Below are 24,133 nucleotides of genomic sequence, written 5' to 3'. Positions count from 1 at the left end.
ATTGGCATGTGTTCTTAGCCATTTATGGTACGTTATTGATCAATAGGGGCATAAAAACTCTGATCCATTCCAACTTAGTGTGTGCTTAAGGTTTATTGTTCTCCTATAAAACACTAGAACCACATGGCATTCATCAGTCATTTAAAAAAAAAGTAAACCACACATGAATCATTCATGAATAAATCACTAATAATTAAAATGTACAGCTAAAACAGTGGCACGATATCAGCTGGTCGTCAGGAAATACGTATTCTGGGAGTGGATACAGGATATAGAAAAATAAAACCACATGTGATGTAATGACACACCCGCTGGGGGCATTCTCAGGTTACCTTGCGAGGTAAGCGTAGGACAAGCGGCTTTGGGTTCATGAGACATTTTGTTCCAGAGGGACGGGTAAACAGACATTAGGACAGCATCCGAGGCGTCGTCACAGTTCACAGGAATCAACCGACACACAAAATGTGGATAAGATTAGGAGGCTCCAAGACCACCAGTCTGTTTGACACCAGATTAACAAAATGCACTCACAAATACACATGTGTACGGAAACACACACACACACACACACACACACACACACACACACACACAACAAATCAGTCTGCCTTTTATTAGTCAAACAGTGTAGTAATGTCTGCCTGCCTGTCAACAAGAGTCCCTGAGGTTTAGTTGAACATTAAAACAAGGAGGATGTTTCTTTTTTTTTTAAAAAAAAAGAAGAAGAAAGGCCTTTTTTTATTTCCTCAAATTTTGAGACACATTTATTTCACAAAGTGGATTTACTATAATATCAGAAGCAAATGCTGCTTCGTGTGTCATTTTGGATAAATAAAAGGACATGTAAGTTACTGCACGTGGACATCTGTGCCTCCAAATGAAAAGCACAGTCCTGGGAACAGCTAAGATTCTGGGGAAAACCTTAAACTCCCAGGCCAACAGATACCGTAGATTTTTTTGATTTTTTTTGTGGGATTACCCCCGTTATCCCCCACCCATCCCCTTTGTGAGGTGTTGAATAAAAATCCGGTTTCCAGATTGAACCCTGTTCTTTGGGTGAGTTTTCTGTTTGGGGTACTGGAGAATTAACATCCGTGTTTAGGCAACACTACAGTGTGTCCGTGTTATTTCACACTCCCCCTAAAAGATTTTTTTTTTTTTTTTATCACCAGCTGCCACTGTTTGGTATGAAAATATGTAGAATAGCAATGGCATCCTGAACTGAGAATGACTCCTAGCTGCTTTTGTTTGTTGTAACCTGAGATTTTACCCGCCGTATTTTAGCAGCTGACAGCTCATGTCGGTGCATGTGAGCGTGCGTTTTACTGCGATCGTCCTGCTGACATCTGTTTTCAGAACGGCAGCCTGGTGACAAGTTTAGAGGAGTCTTGTCGGGCTTTGGCGCGCACAGATGATAGCCGTCTGGAGCACAGTTGATGCTGCAAGAAAGATCGGATGACTACTTATTTTAAGTTTTCAGACCATCGTGCAGACGTTGTTGATCTCACTACCAGTGTTGGAAAGCCAGCACAAACTCCAGATTTATAAACTCCCTCATTGAGGTGAATCTAGCAGACGTACCTTTTATAGAAGAGTCCTGCATTACAGGTTGCAATGGTTGATTTTCTTTTTTGTTTCACACTACAAACATGTATACAAATGTGTTTTTGTAGCTCAAGTAATTTTTCTTTTACACACTTTTGATCCTGACCGCAAAAACACTTTCAGTCCCATAAAAAAACTCTGTGACATCAAGCATTTTTCATCGTGGTGATTAACGACACATCCCAAAGAGTGCAGAACACGCTGCAACTATAAAAATGTCACATGCACAACATCTTCTATGGCTAAAACATATTCTGCACACGTGGTGATTGGTGCATGCACCAGGATGGTTCCCACACACATGTGCACCAAGGTTATTGGTCCTTATGGGCTTCCCTTGTCTTCACTTGGGCTCGCACTCATAGAAAGGAAGTGGTCACTCTTGTGCATTCTTTAAATACAAATAGCAGCTGTGTACACGCACTCACTCACAAACACACACACACTAACATACACACACTCACTTATGAGTACAAAAAGGATATACACACATAAACCACCCATGCTCCTCACACGTACATTCACACAGCAAAGAGGAAGTGGTGTTTTCTCATTTGATCCAACACACGCAATCTTAGTCCTTCATACAGTCTCCCTACCCACAAGCACAGCACACACACACACACACACACACACACACACACACACACACACACACACACACACACACGCCAATGTATAAACATTTTCATATGCCAACTCGTCTTTTCTTTGATGCTCACGTCCACTTTGTCTCTGAATTTACGCTCACACACAAAAATACACGCACACGCACACACACACACACACACACACACACACACACACACTGCATTGATCTCAACTTCAGTGGCACCGGTGGGTAGCTGCCGTTTCATGTCCTCTACCATTACACGTTTGATTGGCGGAGTCACACGAAAAAGCCAGCCACACCCTTCGACCAGACTTTTCACAACCAGAATCCCCTTCATTTAATTGTCTACTGACAATAATACATAAAAACTCACATGGAACAATAAAAAATTGTCACAAGCATTGTTTAGAGGTTGGAGACTGTGGGTATGAGACAGTATTTTAAGATGAAATGTGTTTACAGGAGAACTGTTTTTTTAATGGGTCAAGAAGAAGACCAAGAAGAACTCACAATCTTTTTAAAAGCCTCTCCCAATCTCTACGAAACCTTTGCAATAGTTTTTTTTCGACATATTTTCATTTTATTCGATACAGTATTACTCTCTTCTTCCATCTGTTTCCAAGCGACTTGTGAAAATGTAGGACAAAGCTTTGTGTGACCTTCCCCCTTCCTGTTTATATCATGAGAAAAATCAGCATTTCACGGTCTCTTTTAAGACAGGCTGAATTAGAGACAAGCCTTAGGATGTGGGCTAGACCGGGCTTCTATTTGGAGTTTTCATTACACACAATATGTACAAAAAAGGTCATTTATGATGAAAATTGTATTTCATATTGTCATAAGTAGGGCTCGATGTTGTGTAAACAAATCAAGTTGTGATTGTCTTGACAGATTGTTGTGATTTGAGACCTGAATTTAGTGGGAATTATATTTTTTGGAATATAAAAAGGGTCTTTAGCAGCTCCTCTGACATTTTTGAATTACCTATTCAGACCTAATCAGTCAAAACTTCATCTGCACAACATCCATTTTGGTTGTTGTAGCTGCATGCTGCCGTGGCGGAGCAGAAACGCCAGAACGCATTACACCTGAGGGAGCAGGAGGAGGAGCTTCGCAGGGAGGCGGAGCTAGAGCTGGCCATTGACAGAGAGAAGAAGCGACTGTTGCTGGAGCAATACCAGCGAGACTGTGCACACTTTCAGCAGGAGGTGATGAAATTCATTAAAAAAAAAAAAAAAGATAATTCTGCAGAAATAAACCAATGTTGTACTTGATCATTTCTCTTTCATCCGTGCCCTTCTCTCTCTTCTTCTCTTTTTTATTCAACATACTTGGAGAGAAGTCAGAAGAATCACAAGGTTGCAGATCATCTTGTGGTTACAGAATATGAATGAGCAGTTTTCTTTCTCACCTTCAACTTCTTTCTTCTCACTTATGTTGCTTCATTTCATGCTGAAGTGGACTTTCCACAGCACCCAGGAGTTTCAGACCAAAGGTTCCCCTTCGTTCAGTCCACATTAGCGTCTCTTTACATTGTGTGTGTGTGTGTGTGTGTGTGTGTGTGTGTGTGTGTGTGTGTGTGTGTGTGTGTGTGTGTGTGTGTGTGTGTGTGTGTGTGTGTGTGTGTGTGTGTGTGTGTGTGTGTGTGTGTGTGTGTGTGTGTGTGTGATTCATTTCCTTACATGCCTTCCGCATCATTGTGAAACGCATTGATGAAGACACGATAGGACTCTGAAGCATGTGCATGCATGCAGACGATGACAATGAGCTTCACGAGCACCAAGTCAAACACAAGGATTTTCCGATAGGCGTGAGATTGTTAATATTACAGACGGCGTCAGTTCACCAGTGTCTGTAGTTAAGTCACGTTCAACCCATTTAGCTCCCATCATGCCTGGCACGACTCCTTCTCCACTTCCAGTGCAGAGGTGAGGCGGGGTAGCAGAAATCATATTGCCTCTAACGTGATGCAGAAACATTCATTTCATCATTTCCTTGAGAAAAATGTTGATTTCAGAATGCATGGGTTTTTTTTCTTCTCCAGCTGCTGGAGAAAGATCAAGAGCTGCGAGGACTGCAGCAGGAGACGAGGAGCAGGGTGGAGGAGGAGAGGAAGAGGAGAGAGGAGCTGCAGCGCTCCCTTCAGCAGGAGACTCTAGATCTGAGCCGAGCTAAAGCTGAACTACAGCAGGAGACCGAAAGGAGCTCTCAACTGAAGGAAGAGGTGTGTTCAGGTGCACGCATGCGGGATCGTGATCCTCCATAGTGTTGCATTCAATTGTCCTCCACTGGTGGGAGTTTTGTGCTTGTGCTATTCAAAGAGGATGGAGTCAGAGCAGTGTGTGTTTATGTGAACAGGGCGTAGCCATGGCGTGAAAACAACGAGAGCGCTTTAATGGAGAGACAGAGGTCTCATTCACTGAGTCGGCAGTGATGGAGTTCTGTGCCAGTCTACTTAAAACACCAAAACTATGGACTGGAAAGCACTAAAATGCACCTGGAGGGAAGTGCAGATCAACAACTTTTACAGTAGACTTCGTCATTTTGAAGTTTTGACCAAAAAATCAGCAAAATCAACAAGTTTTGTAAAATCCAGACGGTTACATCTCTGCAGGACGTTCCTCCTTTTTCATCTGTCCATCTCCAACCATCTCAGCGCCCTGCTGGGTTCACCCAGTTCAAGGTGTCCTAATAGTGATTTCACGATTTCACAGCTGACATGTTCTTTTGTGCTACTCGTAGATCCTTCCGCCCACCCCCCCAACCCATCACCGCTCTTCCTTTCTGATCTTTCTCATCTAATTTAAAGCCGCCGCTTCTTTCTCCGATCAATCTGTATAATCTCTTTCGATGACCTTTGTTTTTTCTTTTCCGCTCCATCTTTTCAGCCCTTTGACTTTGTTCTCTAACGATCTCATCCCTTTCTTTATGAAAGTTTTATTGATCCATCAGTGCTCGTGTGTGAGCGTGTGCGCGTCAGTCAGAAATAATTAGGTTTAGATCGTGACCTTGAGATATTCGCTCTCTGTTGCTGAGCTAACGCCGCCATGTCACCCAGTCGGTGTTCCAGACGACAAAGCAGTCATCTTTATCTTGACAGAATCGTTTTTAGGAGTGAGCGACCAAAAATCAGGTCAAGGTCAGGAAATCGGTTTCATTTAAAATTCCGTCCGTTTTTCTTTATGTTATTTCTCCCTCACGCTCATCTCCTCCTCCCCCTCCCCCTCCCCCTCCCCCCTGCTTATGGGACGAGAGGAAAAGGTCACAGCGTCTGGTGGAAAAGACGCCTGACCTTTAACCTCCCTCTCACAGAGCTGAGATCACATAACACACAGGCGCACGCGACACACGCAAGGGCGTTTTTTTGTGTGTGTGTTTTTCTTTATGCCTTGGATTAGCATGTGCGTTGCTTGTCCCACATATTACCAGCCAAATATGCAGTCGAGGGCCTTTGATTGTGTCTTCTGCACGTGTGTGTGTGTGTGTGTGTGTGTGTGTGTGTGTGTGTGTGTGTGTGTGTGTGTGTGTGTGTGTGTGTGTGTGTGTGTGTGTGTGTGTGTGTCTGCGTTGCTGGTGGAATGTGGTTTACAGTGTTAGATTAAAAGCAGGGGTTCTGCGGGTCTGCGTGTGACTTCCATCCACCAGCCCTGTAATCCTGTTTTCACTAGGAGCCCCTAATGATGGCTGTCTCTCTCTCCCTACAGCAAGACTGGCATGCATCACACACACACACACACACACACACACACACTCACACACTCACACACGCACACACAGGATCTAACACATGCCTGCGTATAAACAGTCAGGAAAGAGGCTCTCACAAACACAGAGAGGAAGTGGCCAAACACGTGTGCAAACTGTCACACACACTTCTGCAATTATGCACACAATAGCACACGGTGTGACACATGGAGCATGGATATAGTGGTGTGTAGGTACATTTTGCGTACGTGCCCATATGTTGGTAATTACAGACATATTCAAAGAAACCCACACATAAAATACGAGTGTAAAAAGGAGAATGTACTTATATCAACCATATGTTCAGCACAATTAGGGATTTCCCTCACTGCACAGGTTTAAATACATACAGAGATCGATAGAGGATGCAGCTCTGGTGGTCAACAATGTTCTTCCAACACATGTGCGCACAGCATTTTAGCACCTGGCGGTATAATGACGTAGTGTGTTTTCCCTTCACAAACACACAAACAAACTCCCACCCATGAAACATATGCTTCGCATCAGCCTTAAGCTGTAATCATTCTGCATGAGCAGAACAGGGAGCTCTTCTCAGTGTCGTGCGTGAGACCAGGGCCAAGTTACTGGTGAATCGGTCGCAGTAGTCACAATATTCAAAGCTAATCCAGGCAAAAAATGTCATACAAAGAAATCCACATCTTCAAATTTAAGCACAATTAATCTATTAGTTCTAAAGAATGGCTCTCATTCTGCCGCCAAGGCCTGACTGTCTGCTTTAATTCAACTAAACGTCCTCCACTAACAGAGTCAGCCCTGTCGCTGTGATGTTAATAGATTGGACAGCCAGACTTTTGTCTGGTGGACCTGGATCTGTACCCCAAATAAATTCAGAAATTCTTTTTTTTTTAAATCAAGATCAATGTTAAAGAAGACTTTAAAGAAAATGTATCACAAAGTTGAAGAAAGAGAAAAAACAGGTCAGAATCTGTTCTGACTCCCAGCAGCTTCACTGGAAATCCATACAGTAGTTTTTGAAACAAAAAAATGGGAGCAGGTGAAACCAGGAAATATCCCAATTCATGAACATTTATAGCAGATGCGTCCTTTTTAATGTTTAAAAAAAAAGAAGTGTCTAACAAGTGAAGGAAAGCACGAAGGTATTAAAGATTCCCCTGGTTTTACATTAAAAAAATATAATATTTTCGGTTTAATAAACAGCTGACAAGAGGAGATAATTTTTGTTCCGAAAGAAGCAGCTATTCCACGTTTCTAAATCAGTCTGTTGTCATTTTAATGCTCAGTTTATGTCTTCCATTAAAATATTATTATATTCAAGTATTCCGTTTATCACCTGACTGCTTTGCCATGCTTGTGTGTGTGTGTGTGTGTGTGTGTGTGTGTGTCATGTACATCTGCATTGTAGCCTGTTATGTCTGAATGATGTCTCCTCCGTTGTGCCACTCGTTTTTGTCGGTGAGTGTTTCTGAACGACCGTCTTTATCTCTTCCATCCAAGTCGCCACTTTGGGAAACATTTTCCTCCCTTTCATGTTTGCTTGTCTCTCGCCCAAATCTCTCTCAGCATGCACTCCATCTCTCTCTCTCTCTCTCTCTACTCAGGTGTCACTGGTGAATCACTCGGGTGAGCGCTGTGTGAATGCGTTGTTATGACTGGCATCAACAGAAGTGTAACTGATTAGAGTTGCTGACACAATCTGATTCGTACTCGTTGTTCATCAGAGGCGATGGTTCTGGGTTCACAACCCAACCTGACGTGTTTTCTCTGTGGTCTCCGTCAGATTCTAAAATATCTAAAAATAACTTTAATTTCTCAAAATGATGAATTATGTCCTCAAATTGAAGTTTTTCTTCTGCTTGGAGGAAATTGACTGTGTCACGAAGAATAAATGTATGCGCTCCTCCCTCTCCCTTCTCTCTCCAGGTGGTGTTACTCCAGGAGACGGTCAGAAGGGAGTGTGAGGAGCGGGAGGGACTGACTGCTGCTCTGTGTGAAGCCCAACAGGAGCTCCTCCGGCTGCGATCCCCGGCGTCTCCTCCGGCCTCCTCGGGGTCTCCTTCCACCCCATCGGAGAGACGACCCCCGCAGGGAAAACAAAGTTTCCATCACCACAGTCGATCTCAGGTGCCTTTCGGTCACTCTTCTGATTCCACAAATGCTTTCCGACCATGTCCCGCCATCGCAGACAAAAGAGGACGGAGCTCAGATGGAGGAGCAGCCCGAAGGAGTTTTCAGTCCTGGAATCGTGCCGGAGGAGGAAGGAGAATGGGGACGCCGCCCAGATGGAAAGTCAGCGATACGGCGAGCAAAGTCAGCTTAGTGATGGAGAGGAAGGAGATGCTTTGATACCGAACGAGGATCAAACGTTACTGTATGTTGTTCAAACAACACAGGTGTTTAATACTGAACACGTGTGTGTATACTGAACACGTGTGTGTATACTGAACACGTGTGTGTTGACCTGGGACGAACGTGTGAAAACTCACTGATATTTAATCTGATGCCCTCTTATCTCCCGCCGCTTCCTCTCCCACACCCCACCCCACCCTCAGGCGTGTCCTTTCACTTTTATTTGCTGTACACACACATGCGTGTCGGTGTCATGATGAGGGCAGGTGCAGCGCGGTGTGTGTGGACGAATCTGTCTCTGCTCATTAACAACGACGCCGTCCTGTGGTGGATAAATTCAACGCTCTTTCTTTAAATCAGGCCACCCCCCCCACCACCACACAACCCCCACCAACCCCCCTGGTTGTTCGTCTCTTATTTATCACACTAATAACTGCAGACGGATTAACAGAGTCAGGCTCTGATGTAATTTATAAAACCGTCTTTTATGAGAGCGTTTTATTGCGTCTGCTTTAACCTCCGTCTTCTTTCGGGTCCCTCGCTTTAAAACACATCAACAGATTTGAACGACCCGTCCCGACTGAGCAAAGTCAGGCCCGCTAAGACGGCGCGGTCAATCCCCGCTGACCCCTGTCGCCCCTTATTTATGTGAGACCAGGTTGCGTCCATCTGGTCGTATATTTAATCTGACATGTGGGACCGGTCTATCCTCCATCGTCCACACAAACCTGATGCTGCTCTGTTTTCTTACATGTGGCTTTGGGTTGTATTTACTGCTTACTGTGCAATAAATCTACCCCACCCCCACCCCCACCACTTCCACTGGGGGCTGGTAAGGTTTACCTTAACCTAAGTTTGAGTCTAATGTCCCTGCAATTAGGCAAAAATAAGTCACACACTCGTTCACACGGACGCACGCACATGCCGGCAGACAGGGCTGCCGGGTTCTCTTCGAATCAACTCCCGGAACACACACACACACACACACACACACACACACACAACGAGACGCACGCACTTATTTTCTCACAGCCTGACTCATGCAGCCTGGCTGGCACGCACAGGATTTCACAAATGCCCACGCATGCATGCACACTATACACACACACACACACACACACACCTCGCCTGTGGCAGGGGCGGGGCTGCAGGAGCACGGCGGTGTGCGTCCCTCGCCACCTGCAGACAAACATTAAAGACGACCTGCAAACATAGAAGACACAGTAAGGCAAGCCCCCACCCCTACACATACACACACATACACACACACACACACACACCCACACACACACACACACACACACACACAATTACCCAGCATTCTCCCCTCAGGCATTGTGTTATTGACATCATTCACTTCATGCAAGGTCTTTCCATCCCTCCCTCCTGCACTCTGTTCCGCTCTCTCTACATTTGGGATGAATTGCTATGATGGGAGTAATGCGTGTTGTGTGTGTGTGTGTGTGTGTGTGTGTGTGTGTGTGTGTGTGTGTGTGTGTGTGTGTGTGAGTGTGTGTGTGTGTGTGTGTGTGTGTGTGTGTGTGTGTGTGTGTGTGTGTGTGTGTATGGCATGGAACTCATTTCCCCTCTTACTGGCACACATGGAAAGCTTTTAGTCTGACCACGTGTCCCTCTCTTCCAACCCATCTGGGAGGCGACGCACACGATGTTCACACTGAAAGGTGGTACGATAACGATTTTCTCCTGCGAACGTCGTCACCGTCGGCGCGTTTCATCCACCGAGAATGAGTGTGAGACGTAACAGAATGAACCTGTTGTGTCATCGTCGCAAATGACAGGAACTGTGAATTTATTTTAGATCGCCCCCTCTTTAAAAATAAAAAACAATAGATGTTCTCCTCATGAAGGCGAACATAACCTTGTCTTTTGTGCTGTTGCAGCTGACCTCTTGTCGCCTTCCTGTGTTTGAGTATCCGATTTTGTGCGACCTTGTGTGTGTTTACGCACACCACGTGAGCCCAACATGCGTGCATGAGTCTCAAGTGAACCTCTGTTCCCAAATCACAATTGCTCACTTTTTATAGTCACATGATGTCACCGAGGGCAACAGTGGCGTGTTCTTTTAACGCCGGTCCAGATCCTGATCTGGGGCCTTTCTGAGAGGAGTTTAGTGGTCTTCCTCTTTTCTTTGTGGCTTCCAGATTTTTTTTCCCCACAATCCAAAAACACATCTGAATGAAAAAGGGACGGATGGATTATATCGTGGAAGAATGTCCTTTTCTTCGTGAACCTTTGACCTGTTGCCCTTCCTGGTTTGTGATCTCAATGTAGGCATCACTGTTCTGTCGTCATGATGGACATTTCAATTGTGTGATAACAATAAAATAGTCACCCCTTAACAGCATGTAGAGACATCCATATGTACACACGCACACACGCACACACACACACACACACACACATACACGCATGCTACACATACTGTACCCATTTGCAGCATGATCTCCTCGCAGTAATTATCATAGCAGGGCAGGAACACAAGTGTCCATAGGGGATATATGATGGTTGTTCACACACACACACACACACACACACACACACATACAAGGGAGTGGTGTGTGTAACTAAGCTCTTGTTCGTCATTGGGCGTCCCTGAACACCTCTCCGCGGCGGTATCCCATGTGCCCTCACACACCCTGTAATTTGTGTCACTGGGGCAACAGGAGAAAGAATGCTCAGTGTTCTTGTTGTAGTTGTAAATGTGTGAGTGTGAGGGGATGGAGGTGCTGGTTATAGGCGCCGGTTTGAGACGGGGACAATGAGGCTTCTGTCACGTTTGCACCATTTTAATGAACAAATATATTAATGCTAAATATCCCTGCAAAAAAAAAAAAAAAATAGAGCCCTTGTTGCTGGAGAATAACCAGTACTATGATTTATGTGTCAGCTGATTTGTGGGATTAAAACAACTACCTAACAAGGCATATGGATGATGTGACCATTTGAAAACCAACATCATCAAGTTTGATTTTACGGATTGCAAAACAGAGAAGAAGAAAATTAATTTTAGTTGGAGTTTATTTAAATTTTTATAACTTTTCTGTCTCGGTGAAATATGAGTATCACAACATATTAGCACCAGCAGCTACTCAAATGAACACGTAGATGGAGAGTTATGTGATTAAAGATTGAAAATAGAAACTTTATCGAAACTATATTTTGACCTTCAGCCCTTCTACAAGCCCCAAGAAAGATTATTTACTACATTTTATTCCTCATTTTCACTACAGCTCACTAAACTTCTACCAAATTACTTGCATTAAACCTCAGTTTCTCAATGCAGGTGAATAGCTGGAGGATGGGGGGAATAGTTAGAAACTTTAGTGGCTGTGTGTGGATATGGAGGCACATTCTGCATCACTTTTTATTTCCATCATTGGAACAAGACAGTGCGGTTCACTCGAAAAAGCTGAATTTGTGAGTTTACATCTCCCTCTGCTGTCAAGTTTTGGGTACTGCAAGTCCTTAGGCCGTAAAATCATGTGGCGAACACGATGTACTTTTTAGTTCTTCCTGTCCCGCGTCACTCAGTGACGTGTAACGACGTGTAATGGAGCTGTACTATATCACCAGGACAGTGCTACCCTCAGCGGTCATTAAACTTCCTTTCTGTAGTGTGTGAATACATTTAAACACCTTTACGTTTAATAAAATCAAATCAGCTGGACTGCTGCTATTACTGTACGTCTTTTTTTTTTTTTTAAATCGGCGGATTGATATGTTCCAGAGGTAGCCGTGAGAAGTCCGGACTTTCCCGTAAAATACGTCACAGAAACTATCGGCGATGAGTCGTTCCTTGTGCTGCCTTCAAGTAATACCGGAAAAACATGTATTTAACCGGTAAAATGTAGAGGGGCAGTACAATAATGCATTAAAACTTAATGGAACAACTGAAACCATTTTACTACATCGATATGAGTATTAGTTATGTAAGATTAGTATAATTAAAAACACCCTATCCTGTGATGGTGGGAGCCAGTTGCTATAAAGATATAGCGCCATAAAAGTTACGGGAAACAATAGAACGTAACACCAGACAACTTCCACAAGTCTATGGTTCCTTTGAGGACAGTAATGTACATGTTTTAGGCAGGGAAGACACATGGATTGAGGATATAAACAAGCCTTTTTTTAAAAAAAAAACTGGAGAAGCCATTTCTGAACAGAGAACAATGATTAACAGACCATCTATCAGCCACCTACAATACTATTGATCTCCATCCCCAGAAACCACAACAAACATTCACTCCAGGGTGGGGCTCGCATGAAAGTGGGCAAGATAACAATCCCCTTATGTATGGTAATAGCTGTTACTGGGACTCACTGTCTTGGTGGTTTCAGTCGTTTCAAATTCAAATCAACTCTACACACTCACTAGGGATGGGCGTTAGAATGACAATCCTACTCGTTTTCTTTAGACAACTCCAGAGGTTTGTGGCCTGCCTTATATATGAGAGCTCCAATCATCAAAGAACAAAGAGTCTATAATCTACAGTATAAACATGTAGTCTTTCTATGAGGCTATTCACCCTAAATCTTTCCTCCTCCTACAGTCAATGCAGAAGAGTCAACTGTTCAGGACAGGATTTGGCAGTCTTCTTTCACCTGAAGGAGGAGAAACACTCATTTCGAGACACCACTGTTCAAATTTTCGACAGGGAAGACAAATGGTTTGAGAGAAAAGTGAAACCCCCTACCCCCATCTGTGAATGGGGGGTGGGGGTTCTGTGACATCACCTATTACCTGTAAGGTCTTACCACTCAGCAGATTGATTCAGGTGAAGTGTCTCATGGTATAAAGACCACCCTTACTATATGAGGGCCTAATGATGTCGTGAAACTCGTAATTGGAAGACCAACCGACACCCCAACGACCATCACTCCCAACGACCATCACTCCCAACGACCATCACTCCCAACGACCATCGTTTGGACTGTATACACTGGCCCTGGCAATAGTCGTTGGAATATAAACAGAACTGACCACACCTCAAGTCCTACAAGTGGGTTGTTTGGAATGCCTTTGGATAACCATGACCTGGATGAATGAGAACATTCACAGATATCAATGCAGAATTACCCTGGCATGTTTTGACTATCTATTGGATAGTTTCTGTTCTTTGGTCTAAGCACTGAAATTCAAGCTTTAGATTGTATCACCCAGATCTTGACTGCATGAGGAACAGGACTTTCAATGATAAACACATATGAGAATACTTAAAACCATAAGTTCCATTACAACAGCAGATGAAGCACTACAGAGGATGAATGAATGAAAAAAGTTTGTGATTTGACTCCAATACAGTAGCTTAATAGTGAATGAACCTTTAATACTTGCTAATATGCATATTAAATAATTACACGATCGTGTAAGGACAGACCTGAGTGAACATCACCATCATTCAGCTATGTTGATATGACTGAGTGTCTTAACAATGTATATAGAGTAACCATGGTTTAGTAAATGTCTGAACAGGTAGAAATAATTTTTTTCCTGATGAAAGTCTAGTCTTTCTTTTACTAGCTTCAGTGTTTAGTTTTACAACACAATATTCTGTGGGTCTTGAAAGATTGGCCAACATTCTTTAAAATCATTGGCAGCGGACGAGTTGAAAAAGAAGTTGCTAATTGATAAAAGTCAGGAACGGAGTTGTTATTGAACCATTAGCTTATGATATTCATGGGATGCCGAGGACCATCTATGAAGGTAGTAGCTGAGCAGCACCCACAGGAGATGGAAAATGAGACACACTGTTGCTTGGTGAAGATTCATGAAAGTAATCAGTTAATAGACAACACAATAAAGCAATAAAAATAAACTAACACTGTTCATTGCCTTTCAAAAATTTATTACAAATTCAAGAATTTACACCAAGAAAACAACATGAAAGAAAGAGACAATTACAAGGACAAAAAAACAAAAAGAATGCAAAAAGGCTTCCTACTCGAGTCCATGAGAATACTGCATCTAAATTTTAGAATGGAGCTTCCTGAGATTTCAGGATTCAAATTTTGCAAAATATGACCTTTCTGGATTGTTAAAGCAACAATCAATGACCGAGACATGTCTTTGCAAAATAAATGCAAACATACAGTTCGTGGCAGACTTCTTTTTTTCTATGAAGTTATGGTTTGTCCGTCTCCTCACTGATTCTTTTACCCTGCACAAGCAAAGTCTCCAAAGGCCTTTGGTACCTGTCCATAACTCCTCATGTCGAAGAAACGACATGCTTGTCCTATCAAAGACGTCGCCAAGAGATGTGAAGGAACAAACAAATCAGTTGAACTTTTTCTCTAGACAGCTCATCAGCATTTCAGTTATCATTTTGAAAAGATGTATTTTGCGTGACGACATGTTCAGCCTCACTGTCCCTCCTTTGTCTATTTCTTGACAGAAGTCCTTAAAAACAGATAAGGACATTGCGTCAGTGAATTTATCAGTCAACTTCAGAGTGATGTCCGAATCTTGGATCCTGGAGACAAGCATGCCTGTCAATAACTTTGTCACGCTTGCAAGGTTTAGTGTGGAAATGTATCCATTAAAAAACATCCACCGAACAAGTGATAGCACAATGGATTCACACTGTGACTGCAGCAGGTCATGTTTACGAGAGTACATCATCTAAAAGTAGCTGTCCTGCTTTTACATACTGTACCTGAAAATCCACATGCTCACATAATACATATATTGATATCTAGAGTCTATATATATATATTTATGTATACGTACATATATATATATATGAACTCTAGATAGCTTTGAAAATACTGTACTTCAAAGCAAATCTTAAAAAGCTTAGCAGATCAAATGAAAATCAATAAATTGAAATCACATCAATCATAAAAGACATTAAAGTCATTCATGACAGTTTAATTATGTGGAGTGGGTAAAACCATATACGTAGCGTAGATGAAGGGACTGGTGGTGGAGAATGAAGGGACATATAATCCCAGTGTTTTTCTAATCGAGTCAAAGAAATGGTTGTTTTTGTTCAAAACTTCAATGCGGCGCTATTTGACACCGCGGATGTGCACACGTTTGCCTTTCGGAGGACGGTTACTGACGTCACGTACTTTGTCCGGCAATCAGTTCCTCCATCGTTCTCTCGGAGCAGGCCGGGTGTTAGCTTCAGTTCATTCGGACGTCTTTTGGAAGAACATGGCTGCAGGTCCTCTATCTGTGTCTTCCAACGCTTCTACAAACAACGATGGGATCCTCATTGGAGACAAAGTTTACTCGGAAGTCTACCTTACGATCGACAACTCACTCATTCCGGAGGAAAGACTCTCACCGACGCCATCGATGCTCGATGGCCTCGACCTGAACGTTGAGACCGACCTTCGCATCCTTGGATGTGAACTCATACAGTCTGCGGGCATTCTTCTCCGTCTACCCCAGGTAAAAAAAAAAGTAGTATACCGTTTAGTTCACAATGTTTAGTTCACAATGAACGAAAGTTTAAGTGTTTTTCAACGTTAAAACCCAAGACGCCACAGCAGCTAGCTTATTAATGTTCGCGTGGTGGAGTCAAAATGGCGCCGGTCTATTGTGCAAGGTTAGGCCAGCTTATACAAGACCAAGTAGAAACTCTGCTCTACCTCTCTTTAAAGGTGGCAATGGCGACTGGGCAGGTCCTTTTTCATCGGTTTTTCTACTCAAAGTCCTTCGTCAAACACAGTTTTGAGGTAAGTCTAACAATGGAAGCTGTGTGGGCCCGTAGCCAGCTAACGAGCTTCGCCTAGCCTAGCTTAACGCTGTGGTTACGTTCCCGGCAGCCATGTTGCCGAAACGTTTTCCGCCACAGCGTTCCGACAAAGACGAGAAATTAAGATCGTTAAAGGGCAAACAGCAATGATAACATCCAGAAAATATACAACTGTAAAAGTAATGAATACAAATAAGACAAGCCCATTGTGCTCTCCGCGGTTAGTTTTTAAAATTTAACTACGTTCAGATGCTTCGTTGTGCACATGGAGAACAGATAACTTGTTATGAACAGTAGTTCTCTTATCTTTGGTGTTTGTTGGCAGAGGTAACCTTTGTGTACAGTGTAACATACGTGTAATTAAACGTAATTAACAGTTAATAACCCTATTCAGTGAGTAAATTGTGGTAACAAAATGGCGGCTGATTTTTTTGTTCATAGATAGCTGAGAAATGTGTAGAAGTTGGCCTATACCCACTTCTATACATTTGTAAGCAGTTAATATGTTTGGACCAACCACTAAAGTGTTTAAATATGAAGTGTAAATGGTGGGCAGCTAACATTAGTTAATGTTAATGAAAATCCCCGTCGTGGCATGGTCTTTCAGTTTTGGATGTGAAATTGTCTCTTTGCCAGTGCCTAAATAGAGTCGGAGATGTCGTTTTTTGGGGGGTCTAATGTTATTGAACTCTTCCTTCCAATCTTCTTTGATCGTCTTTCCTTTAGATTGTTGCCATGGCGTGCATCAACCTGGCCTCCAAGATTGAAGAAGCACCCAGACGGATAAGAGACGTCATCAATGTTTTCCACCATCTCAGACAAATTAGAGGCAAAAAGTAAGCATTGACATTAAATCAAGTGTTCCTTTTTAAGGGGGGTACTGTATATCAAATGTTTGTGATACATGGAACATTTTTTATTGCGTTTGTCTTTGCTTTTTATTGAATTTGATGTATTTTGTATGATGTTGATCTGCTTTTTTGCTGTGAAAGTGCTCTTGTGTTTATCTATGCACTCTGAATCATTCTCAAACTTTTCAGTTTCTTCACTCGTAGTTTCAGAAGTCTAATTTTCAACATTAAAGAAAGTCTTGAGTTTGACATCACATCAAAATTTTATGGATTAAAAGTGACCATGCTTTTTAAGCATCATAAGAGAAGGCACATGTGCTTAACTCTGTGCCTTTGTCTTCATAGAATTCTGACATGTCAGTACCATGTGCCTTGGCATTAACTTGGCTTCTTTTTTCCCTTGCAACCAACTAACAGCGACCACCTACATTTACCAAAGCCTGGGTGATGTGGAATGGTACGTAAGATGAAGCAGTCGGCATGACAACCATGATGCAAGGGGGTCTCTCCACCCCCAGGGCCATCCCACCCCCCTCCTGCGGGAGACGCCCATGGTCTGAGCCACCGTGGGGCACAGGGATCGGGGATGACAGGTTGGCCGAAGGTCCTTGGCCCCCAGGGTGCCTTGAGGACTCCTGTGGTTCAATCTTAAGCTTTGGGTATCTGTCCGTCAAACTATGGACCATTGGGTAATGTAGTTTTTTTTCCTCTGACTGCTCCTCACCATGCATTTTGTTTGTGCTTTAAAAGCAAAACTCATTCACCGAGTGTTACCCATGGCTTTTCTAGAAATATCAGTGTGTTTGTTGACATAACGGATTGGTTACCTGTAAGCAGTTAGATGCTCCCAGCACCAGTTTTAGTTGTTAAGGTAGGTAGTTTGCTTGATTGCACGTTAATACAAGTAATTGCATAAGTGTCATGTTTAGCCGAAGTTGTGATATGTGTCATGATCAGCTAGAGATTAGTGATCCTGGAATGTGCTTGCGTTCATGTAGTTCTTGATGGCATTATCACTTAAATGTTTATAAATTTGAAAAAGACCTTTTGGAGCTGGTAGTTTGTTGCTTATTCTGCAATATGTCAGTGTTTCTGACGTTGCTTGAATAACATGAATAGTATCAGATGTAGGATGCAGATGGCACGCCACAGTCTGATCGTTTTATAGATTAAAATGCATTTCGTCCATGTGTTGGCTATTTTTTTTAACTGCTGCCAAATTTATTTGAGATTTTTTTTGTAGTGTTTTCAAATCAGTTGCTTTGTTTAATGTACAAAGGTTTTATAGGTTTTGGACTGTTGGGAGGAGAAACCTGTTAAAATTAAGAAAAACTGTTTTCTGTAGTCTTGGTTACAAATGAGTAATTTAATGTCTGTATTACAAGGGTGAATTAAGAATGCATAATTTGCATTTCCAAAATATTGTTGCAGTTCGTATGTGAAGACTAATGTTTTGAAATATTGAAGTAGTAACGTGCATGGTGACTGAAGCTGATGTTCTGTTAAAGCTGTGACACAAGGTGATTGAGGATGAGGACTGTCTGCAGATTCCATAAGCTTTCTCTAGAACCACAGGAGTTCACAAAACCCAGCAAAACGTCAGGCATTCAGACAATCAAACCTATTGCTTTGAGTTGGTTGAAACGGAAAAAAGAAAAGAGTGCAAGATATCCAGAGGGCACTTTCTTTTTCACTTTTATTTTGAAGGAGGAAGCACTGTTTTACGTTGATTCTTTTATAAACTAGGACTCCAAGTGCACTAATACTTGATCAGAACTACATAAATACCAAAAACCAAGTCATCAAAGCTGAACGGCGGATTCTCAAGGAGCTGGGTTTCTGTGTCCATGTCAAGCATCCACACAAGGTGAGTTAAAACCACACTTGAAAAGGTAGTACAAAATGTGTAACAATATATTTTTAAGCTGTTGAAGTTTTTATTGAGTCTATTTGGTTCTGTAGATCCAAACACAGTTACCAGCTTTGAAAAACCATTCAGAATATAACAAATTGACAAACACGCACAGGACTGTTCCGTATTTATATGCACGCATTGTATGATTTCAGATCATTGTCATGTATCTGCAAGTCCTGGACTGTGAAAAGAACCAGACGCTGGTCCAGACGGCCTGGTAAGTTCCTTTACTGTTCGACACTGACTAATCCCCACAGCAGCAACCTGTCATGTCTGCAGGAAGTGCCGCCAGACCTGGGCTTAAAATTAAGTTTCAAATGGTTGAATTACTTGAAGAGGACTTGATTTATCTGCTTAGGACACACCCATAAGTGGAAGCAGCAGCTGTCAGATAAGTCATGCTCAAGGTCCCCTCATGTGTAATCACAAATTCGAAAGAGCATTCAACAACCATTTTGCCCAGGTCTGACTGAGACATTCCCTTACTCCAATTTACTATTTTTTAATTCATTGACCCTAATGAAGTTATTTGTTTTCTTACAAAATCCTGTTTGGTGTTTCTTTCTCAAGTCTGCCCTTAACATGGCTTTTCTGTAAAGTCTGTGATTTCAAGTGCCCAGGGAACTTGGTTTAACTTTGTCCTTTCTTTCTACTCTTTGATTAAAGGGTAGTCCATGCTGGTAAGTCACATAAAGAACCTCTGAACTCTGCCTCCTCCAACCACATGACCTCAGGAAGCTTCCCTCATTGGCTGGCTGCCCCTCTCCGGACAGCCAATCCCAATGCCAAGATTCACTGAAGGGGGCGGGCGGGCCTTTCCCAACTGCCATCATCGTCTTGTTATCTCTTGGGTGTCGAAAGGATTTGTATTTTTGGTCTTGCTACAAAGGTTTATACTGTAATTCCTCTTTTTGCCAAGTAGCTATAAATAGGCCATAAGCTATAAATAAAGTTATTTTCCTTAGTTTACTTGCATCTAGACATGAAGTAAACATAGCCAGAATAGAATTACTTTTTGGACCACTTTACTTGACGTTTTTATATTTTTCGTAGTATGCTCTGACTTTTCCCTAATTGACATGGTGTCCAGACGTGTGTCTGTTTTACAGGCTGATCCAGTTCTCAGGTTTTGCCTCGAAGGACCAGTCTCACCCATGCAGCAGTCAGAATCCAACCACCAACTGTTTATATGTAGTTGCGTTGGCATAGCAGTTTCACGACGAAGCACCAATGTGCAGGTTGAGGCTTTTTGGTGAAGGGAAAGTAGCCTGGAAGTTGTCACTGCGTTTTAGGTTTTCTGAGAAGTGGGGCAAACCTCCAGTGGAGCAGTGCACACGTTTTTGATGGGTAGAATTTACCGCACTTTAAATAGAGATTTGTTACTATTCTGAGAATAAGGTTTTACTTCTTGCTTAGATAAGTTTAGTATTTTTTCTGGGGTGGCGTTCCTTTAATGATAATCTGAGGGGGATGGGGATCCTTGATTTTTGGGGACCTACCACCGTGTTTCTGTGATTACATCTTTTGTCTTTCTGACTTCTATGTTTAGGACATAGATGTTCACCCTGTACATGCCTGACTCACATCCTGGCCATATTATCTCTCCTAATGCTCTCCCTTTGACTAATTCACCATTGGCTTAGATCAACTGATACCCAATCTACTTGGTAGCAGAAACACTTCACTTCACAGAAGTAATGGGGCCTAGATCTACACACTGTCTTCTCATATCTATTGCCTAATGGACGGGGGTTTCACACAGATAAAATCAGTGTTTGACGGGGTCGTTATAGGTCAGGACTGGGTGCTTTCAATGTGAAAAGTAGTTGATTTAATGCCGTATGAAGATTTAATTTAACGTAGGAACTTCCAAGGTGTTCAGCACATTTGAACCATTTTTATCAATCTAACACTGGCATCTAATGTGCCAAGCATGGCGTCACACGTGCTGTGATTCCCTCAGATATAACAATCTGAAAGTGGCAACTGCATTCGTGATGAATGAGTTCCATCTGTTTGTCTGCATGTTCTCCTTTCCTGAAATCCATGAGGAATGTGTCATTGTCTCTCATCTTCTCAATTTAATGTCCCCCGTGTCAGAATGTGGTAAGGTGGTCTTGGCAGGATTATTTCCCATTTGTGTCCTCATGCTTTCCCTGTGACATACAGCACTACAATGGATACCCCAGAGAGAAAGGACAAAGTTAAACCTGACAAATTGAACGCCTCTCACTTTGGCGCCATCAAGCTCTCAAGGCTTGTAATTAGTATGAAAATACCAGTTACAGTCAGATGTCACAAACAATTGACCTCTAGGTCATCCTAACCTCTTAGTCTAAAGGAAGAGGGTTTAAATCTGTAAATCTGTCATAAAATACAGAAAATCTCGAGCTTGATGAGGTTGAGGATGATTCATTAAGCAACACCAATAATGTGACAATCTGACATGGCTGGTTCTGTGGGGGTGTGTAAGAGGTGGCTTTGTGTAGAAAAGATGCTATGTTTTTGTTTCTATGTGTTCTTTGTGCTTTCATAGGAACTACATGAACGACAGCCTGAGGACAAACGTGTTTGTGAGGTTCCAAGCCGAGACCATCGCATGTGCCTGCATATTCCTTGCTGCCAGGGCTCTGCAGGTAAGAGAACAGTTAACCTGAAACATGTCATTTGTTCAGTGCTCATGTCATCATATGAGATAATTTATAACTGCATTATAGCCCATCCAAGTGCTAAAAGCGCACTTCCTGTTCCTTGTAGATACCCCTGCCATCGAGACCTCACTGGTACCTGCTGTTTGGAGCCACCGAAGATGAAATCAAGGAGATTTGCGTCACCACTCTGAGACTGTACACCAGAAAAAAGGTAAATGTTAGAAGTAGTGACTTAAACATCGGGCTTACGAGAAGAGCTCAAGTTAAACTCTGTCTTCTCTGTCAACCCCTTAGCCTAACTATGACTATCTGGAGAAGGAGGTGGAGCGCAGGAAGGTGTTCTTGGCAGAAGCTAAGCTGAAGGCCAAGGGTCTGAACCCTGATGGTACGCCGGCGCTGTCCACCTTAGGTGGATTCTCTCCTGCTTCCAAGCCCTCCTCCCCAAATGTTGTCAAAGTGGATGAGAAGACCCCGAACCCTCCGGCTGTCAAAACGATTAAGAAGGAGCCGGACACCCGCACTCAGGTCAACAAGAGTCCACATAATGGGTGAGAAACACATAGATTATCTCTGCCATGACCATCGGCTCAATGTGTGGACGATGTTTTTTACATTCATCTTTTTTTGATCTAGTTTAAGGAAAGACGTTAAGATCGGGAGGAACAGCAGGAGTGGCAGCAGATCCCATTCAAGAACTAGATCTCGGTCTAGATCCCGCTCCCCTCGCAGACAGTAAGATCATTTATTATGAAATCAGCTGGGCTAATTCATCTCTTTGATTGTTTAATCAACTTATTTACTACTCTTCTTTGCTCTTTCTTCCAGTTACAACAGCAGACGCAGTCGCTCAGGGACCTACAGTTCTCGCTCGCGTTCTCGTTCTCATAGTCGCAGTCCATCGCCTCGGCGACATCAGCCCTCGCCCCTCCTCCCGCACATCAAGTCCAAGACCAGCCATCATGGCAACAGCGACTCCAAGTCTAGTGGGCGCCATGGCAACAGTGGTGGATCTGGTCACAAGAGGAAGCGCTCGCGTTCTCGGTCACGCTCCCGCACTCCTGTTAAAATAGAGCGGGAACGAGACAGGGAGAGGGAACGGGAGAGAGACCGAGATCGCAGCGCGTACGACTTCTCCTCTAAGAAACACAAACACGAGCGAGGAGCTGGTCATCGAGGAGACAGGAGGGACAGGGACAGATCTCGCTCCTACGACAGGGACAGAGAGAGGGAGCGCAGCCACAAGAGCAAACACCATGGCAGCAGTGGACACTCAGGACACAGCAGACACCGGCGCTGATCCGCAGAATGGTTGGTGGGAACATCATCATCATGTTCATTAAACTTAAACCAACCGGATCTTGCTTCTCCAAATGTTTTATGAGGTTGCTGGAGTGGTGTCAGCAGACGCATCAGACATGGTTTCCAAATCCTTTGCTTCTGCTGCAGTCTAGACAGCACTGCGGATGTCTGAGGACGTGACCAATACACCGGCTGCATACCAACTCACATGGGTTCCGGGTTCATCGTGTACATCCCACAACTCACCACCCACTATACAATTTCCAGCAGCATCAAATCTCTTCGACCACTAATTTTTTTCCTTCACCAGAAACAAATTCAATTTTGTTAGGAACTATTTCCCTTAATGGAAATAAAAACCATCTTTGTTCAGGCTGTTGAAACAGCCTGCATCTACATGTAGCTTTGACTCGCTGCATCTACATTTAACTGACTCGTTCACTCAACATGCCTGCTGCTGCTATTTGGCGGAGATGGTTAATAAGTTGTTTTTTTCCCCATGTGCACCGGAGCAACCCGGGCTACAGCGGTGACTACCAACACACTGTTGACTGTAGGTTTACTGCCCTAATTACCCCTACCTGGTCATTTTGATTAGTGGTTGAAGGAAGCCACCATTTCATTGTGGCAACACTCGGACCTGTGACCTCCAGCTAAACCTTTTTGTTCTTGTCCCCCCTCCCATTGTCTCTGTCCTCACTTTATTTTCCTGGTTTTATGTGTAAAGTTGTGGACTTGAAGAAACTTATTTACGGTGTAAAGATGGATCGATTCGCACTGACAATGTGTACGCTTTGATTTTTAAAAGCGAGCTGTTCAGTGATAGTTGAATGAGTAAATGTAAAATAATTCAGGAAAGATCATTATATTTGCACATTAAGGGTCTGGCTGGTTGATTTGTATTTTATTTTTCCTTTGGACATCTTTATTTTGCTAAAACTGTTAAGTACAGTTTCAAAAAAGCAAACATGCCATCTTTTTTTTTTTTTTTTTACGGAAGGGGTCGCAGACAAAATTTTAGGGTTGTCAATTTGTTACACTGGCTTTTGGTCTGCACATGTTAATGTCTGATTTTTATCCAATAAAAAAGGAGTTAAGACACTGAGCTCTCTTGGCTGTTTTTTTAAATCGGTAACAAATGATTACGTTTCAGTGGTGTGGCATTTGAAGGAAGAATGAACATCAAACTTAAATTCTGTGACAAATTATGGTAATGACATCTAAAATGTGCAGCGTTTGTGAGCGCCGCGGTCACCAGGGGGCGCTGTTGGTCTGAATACAAGGACTCGTGTCTTCAGACTGAATGGATTTAGAACTTAATGATTGTAAGGATCAATGATTTCGTACAAAATCTTTCACCATCTATTTTAAAATTCTTAACATTTAATGTCGATGTGATA

The 24,133-nt window shown here is 42.9% G+C and overlaps 2 protein-coding genes across 7 annotated transcripts in view; both read left to right on the top strand.

Moving 5' to 3' along the window:
- The window catches only part of lekr1 (Leucine-, glutamate- and lysine-rich protein 1), a 67,377-nt gene extending 56,234 nt beyond the window's left edge, over positions 1-11,143 (top strand). Inside the window, exons 10-12 of the mRNA XM_068316518.1 lie at positions 3,262-3,426; positions 4,263-4,442; positions 7,865-11,143. Coding sequence (XP_068172619.1) covers positions 3,262-3,426; positions 4,263-4,442; positions 7,865-8,287 — 768 coding nt within the window. The 3' untranslated portion in view covers positions 8,288-11,143. The remainder of the gene's footprint in view (positions 1-3,261; positions 3,427-4,262; positions 4,443-7,864) is intronic.
- Positions 11,144-15,396: 4,253 nt separating this feature from the next.
- On the top strand, positions 15,397-23,834 carry ccnl1a (cyclin L1a). Of its 6 annotated transcripts, none has more exons than XM_068318275.1 (10): positions 15,397-15,710; positions 15,923-15,997; positions 16,744-16,853; positions 18,615-18,735; positions 18,936-19,000; positions 21,320-21,419; positions 21,541-21,645; positions 21,729-21,982; positions 22,068-22,166; positions 22,260-23,834. In XM_068318275.1, the coding sequence occupies exons 1-10, from the start codon at positions 15,471-15,473 to the stop codon at positions 22,729-22,731; spliced, it is 1,641 nt and encodes a 546-aa protein (XP_068174376.1). In that variant the 5' UTR covers positions 15,397-15,470; the 3' UTR covers positions 22,732-23,834. The 6 variants fall into 6 exon arrangements, with proteins under 6 accessions (XP_068174376.1, XP_068174378.1, XP_068174382.1 ...); XM_068318281.1 differs by lacking the exon at positions 15,923-15,997 and adding an exon at positions 17,286-17,325 and having other exon boundaries at positions 15,398-15,710; XM_068318280.1 differs by lacking the exon at positions 15,397-15,710 and adding an exon at positions 17,286-17,325.
- The last annotated feature ends 299 nt before the right edge of the window (positions 23,835-24,133 follow it).

Source organism: Antennarius striatus, chromosome 6 (genome assembly GCF_040054535.1).
Source record: "Antennarius striatus isolate MH-2024 chromosome 6, ASM4005453v1, whole genome shotgun sequence".
Taxonomy (NCBI): Eukaryota; Metazoa; Chordata; class Actinopteri; order Lophiiformes; family Antennariidae; genus Antennarius; species Antennarius striatus.
This window is presented reverse-complemented; position numbering and strand designations above follow the sequence as displayed.

Coding starts and splice junctions, on each gene's coding strand:
- ccnl1a (XM_068318275.1), top strand. CDS start 15,471: ATGGCTGCAGGTCCTCTATCTGTGTCTTCCAACGCTTCTACAAACAAC. Junction 16,854..18,614: donor AGACAAATTAGAGGCAAAAA/GTAAGCATTGAC, acceptor TTTATAAACTAG/GACTCCAAGTGCACTAATAC. Junction 21,646..21,728: donor GACTGTACACCAGAAAAAAG/GTAAATGTTAGA, acceptor TCAACCCCTTAG/CCTAACTATGACTATCTGGA.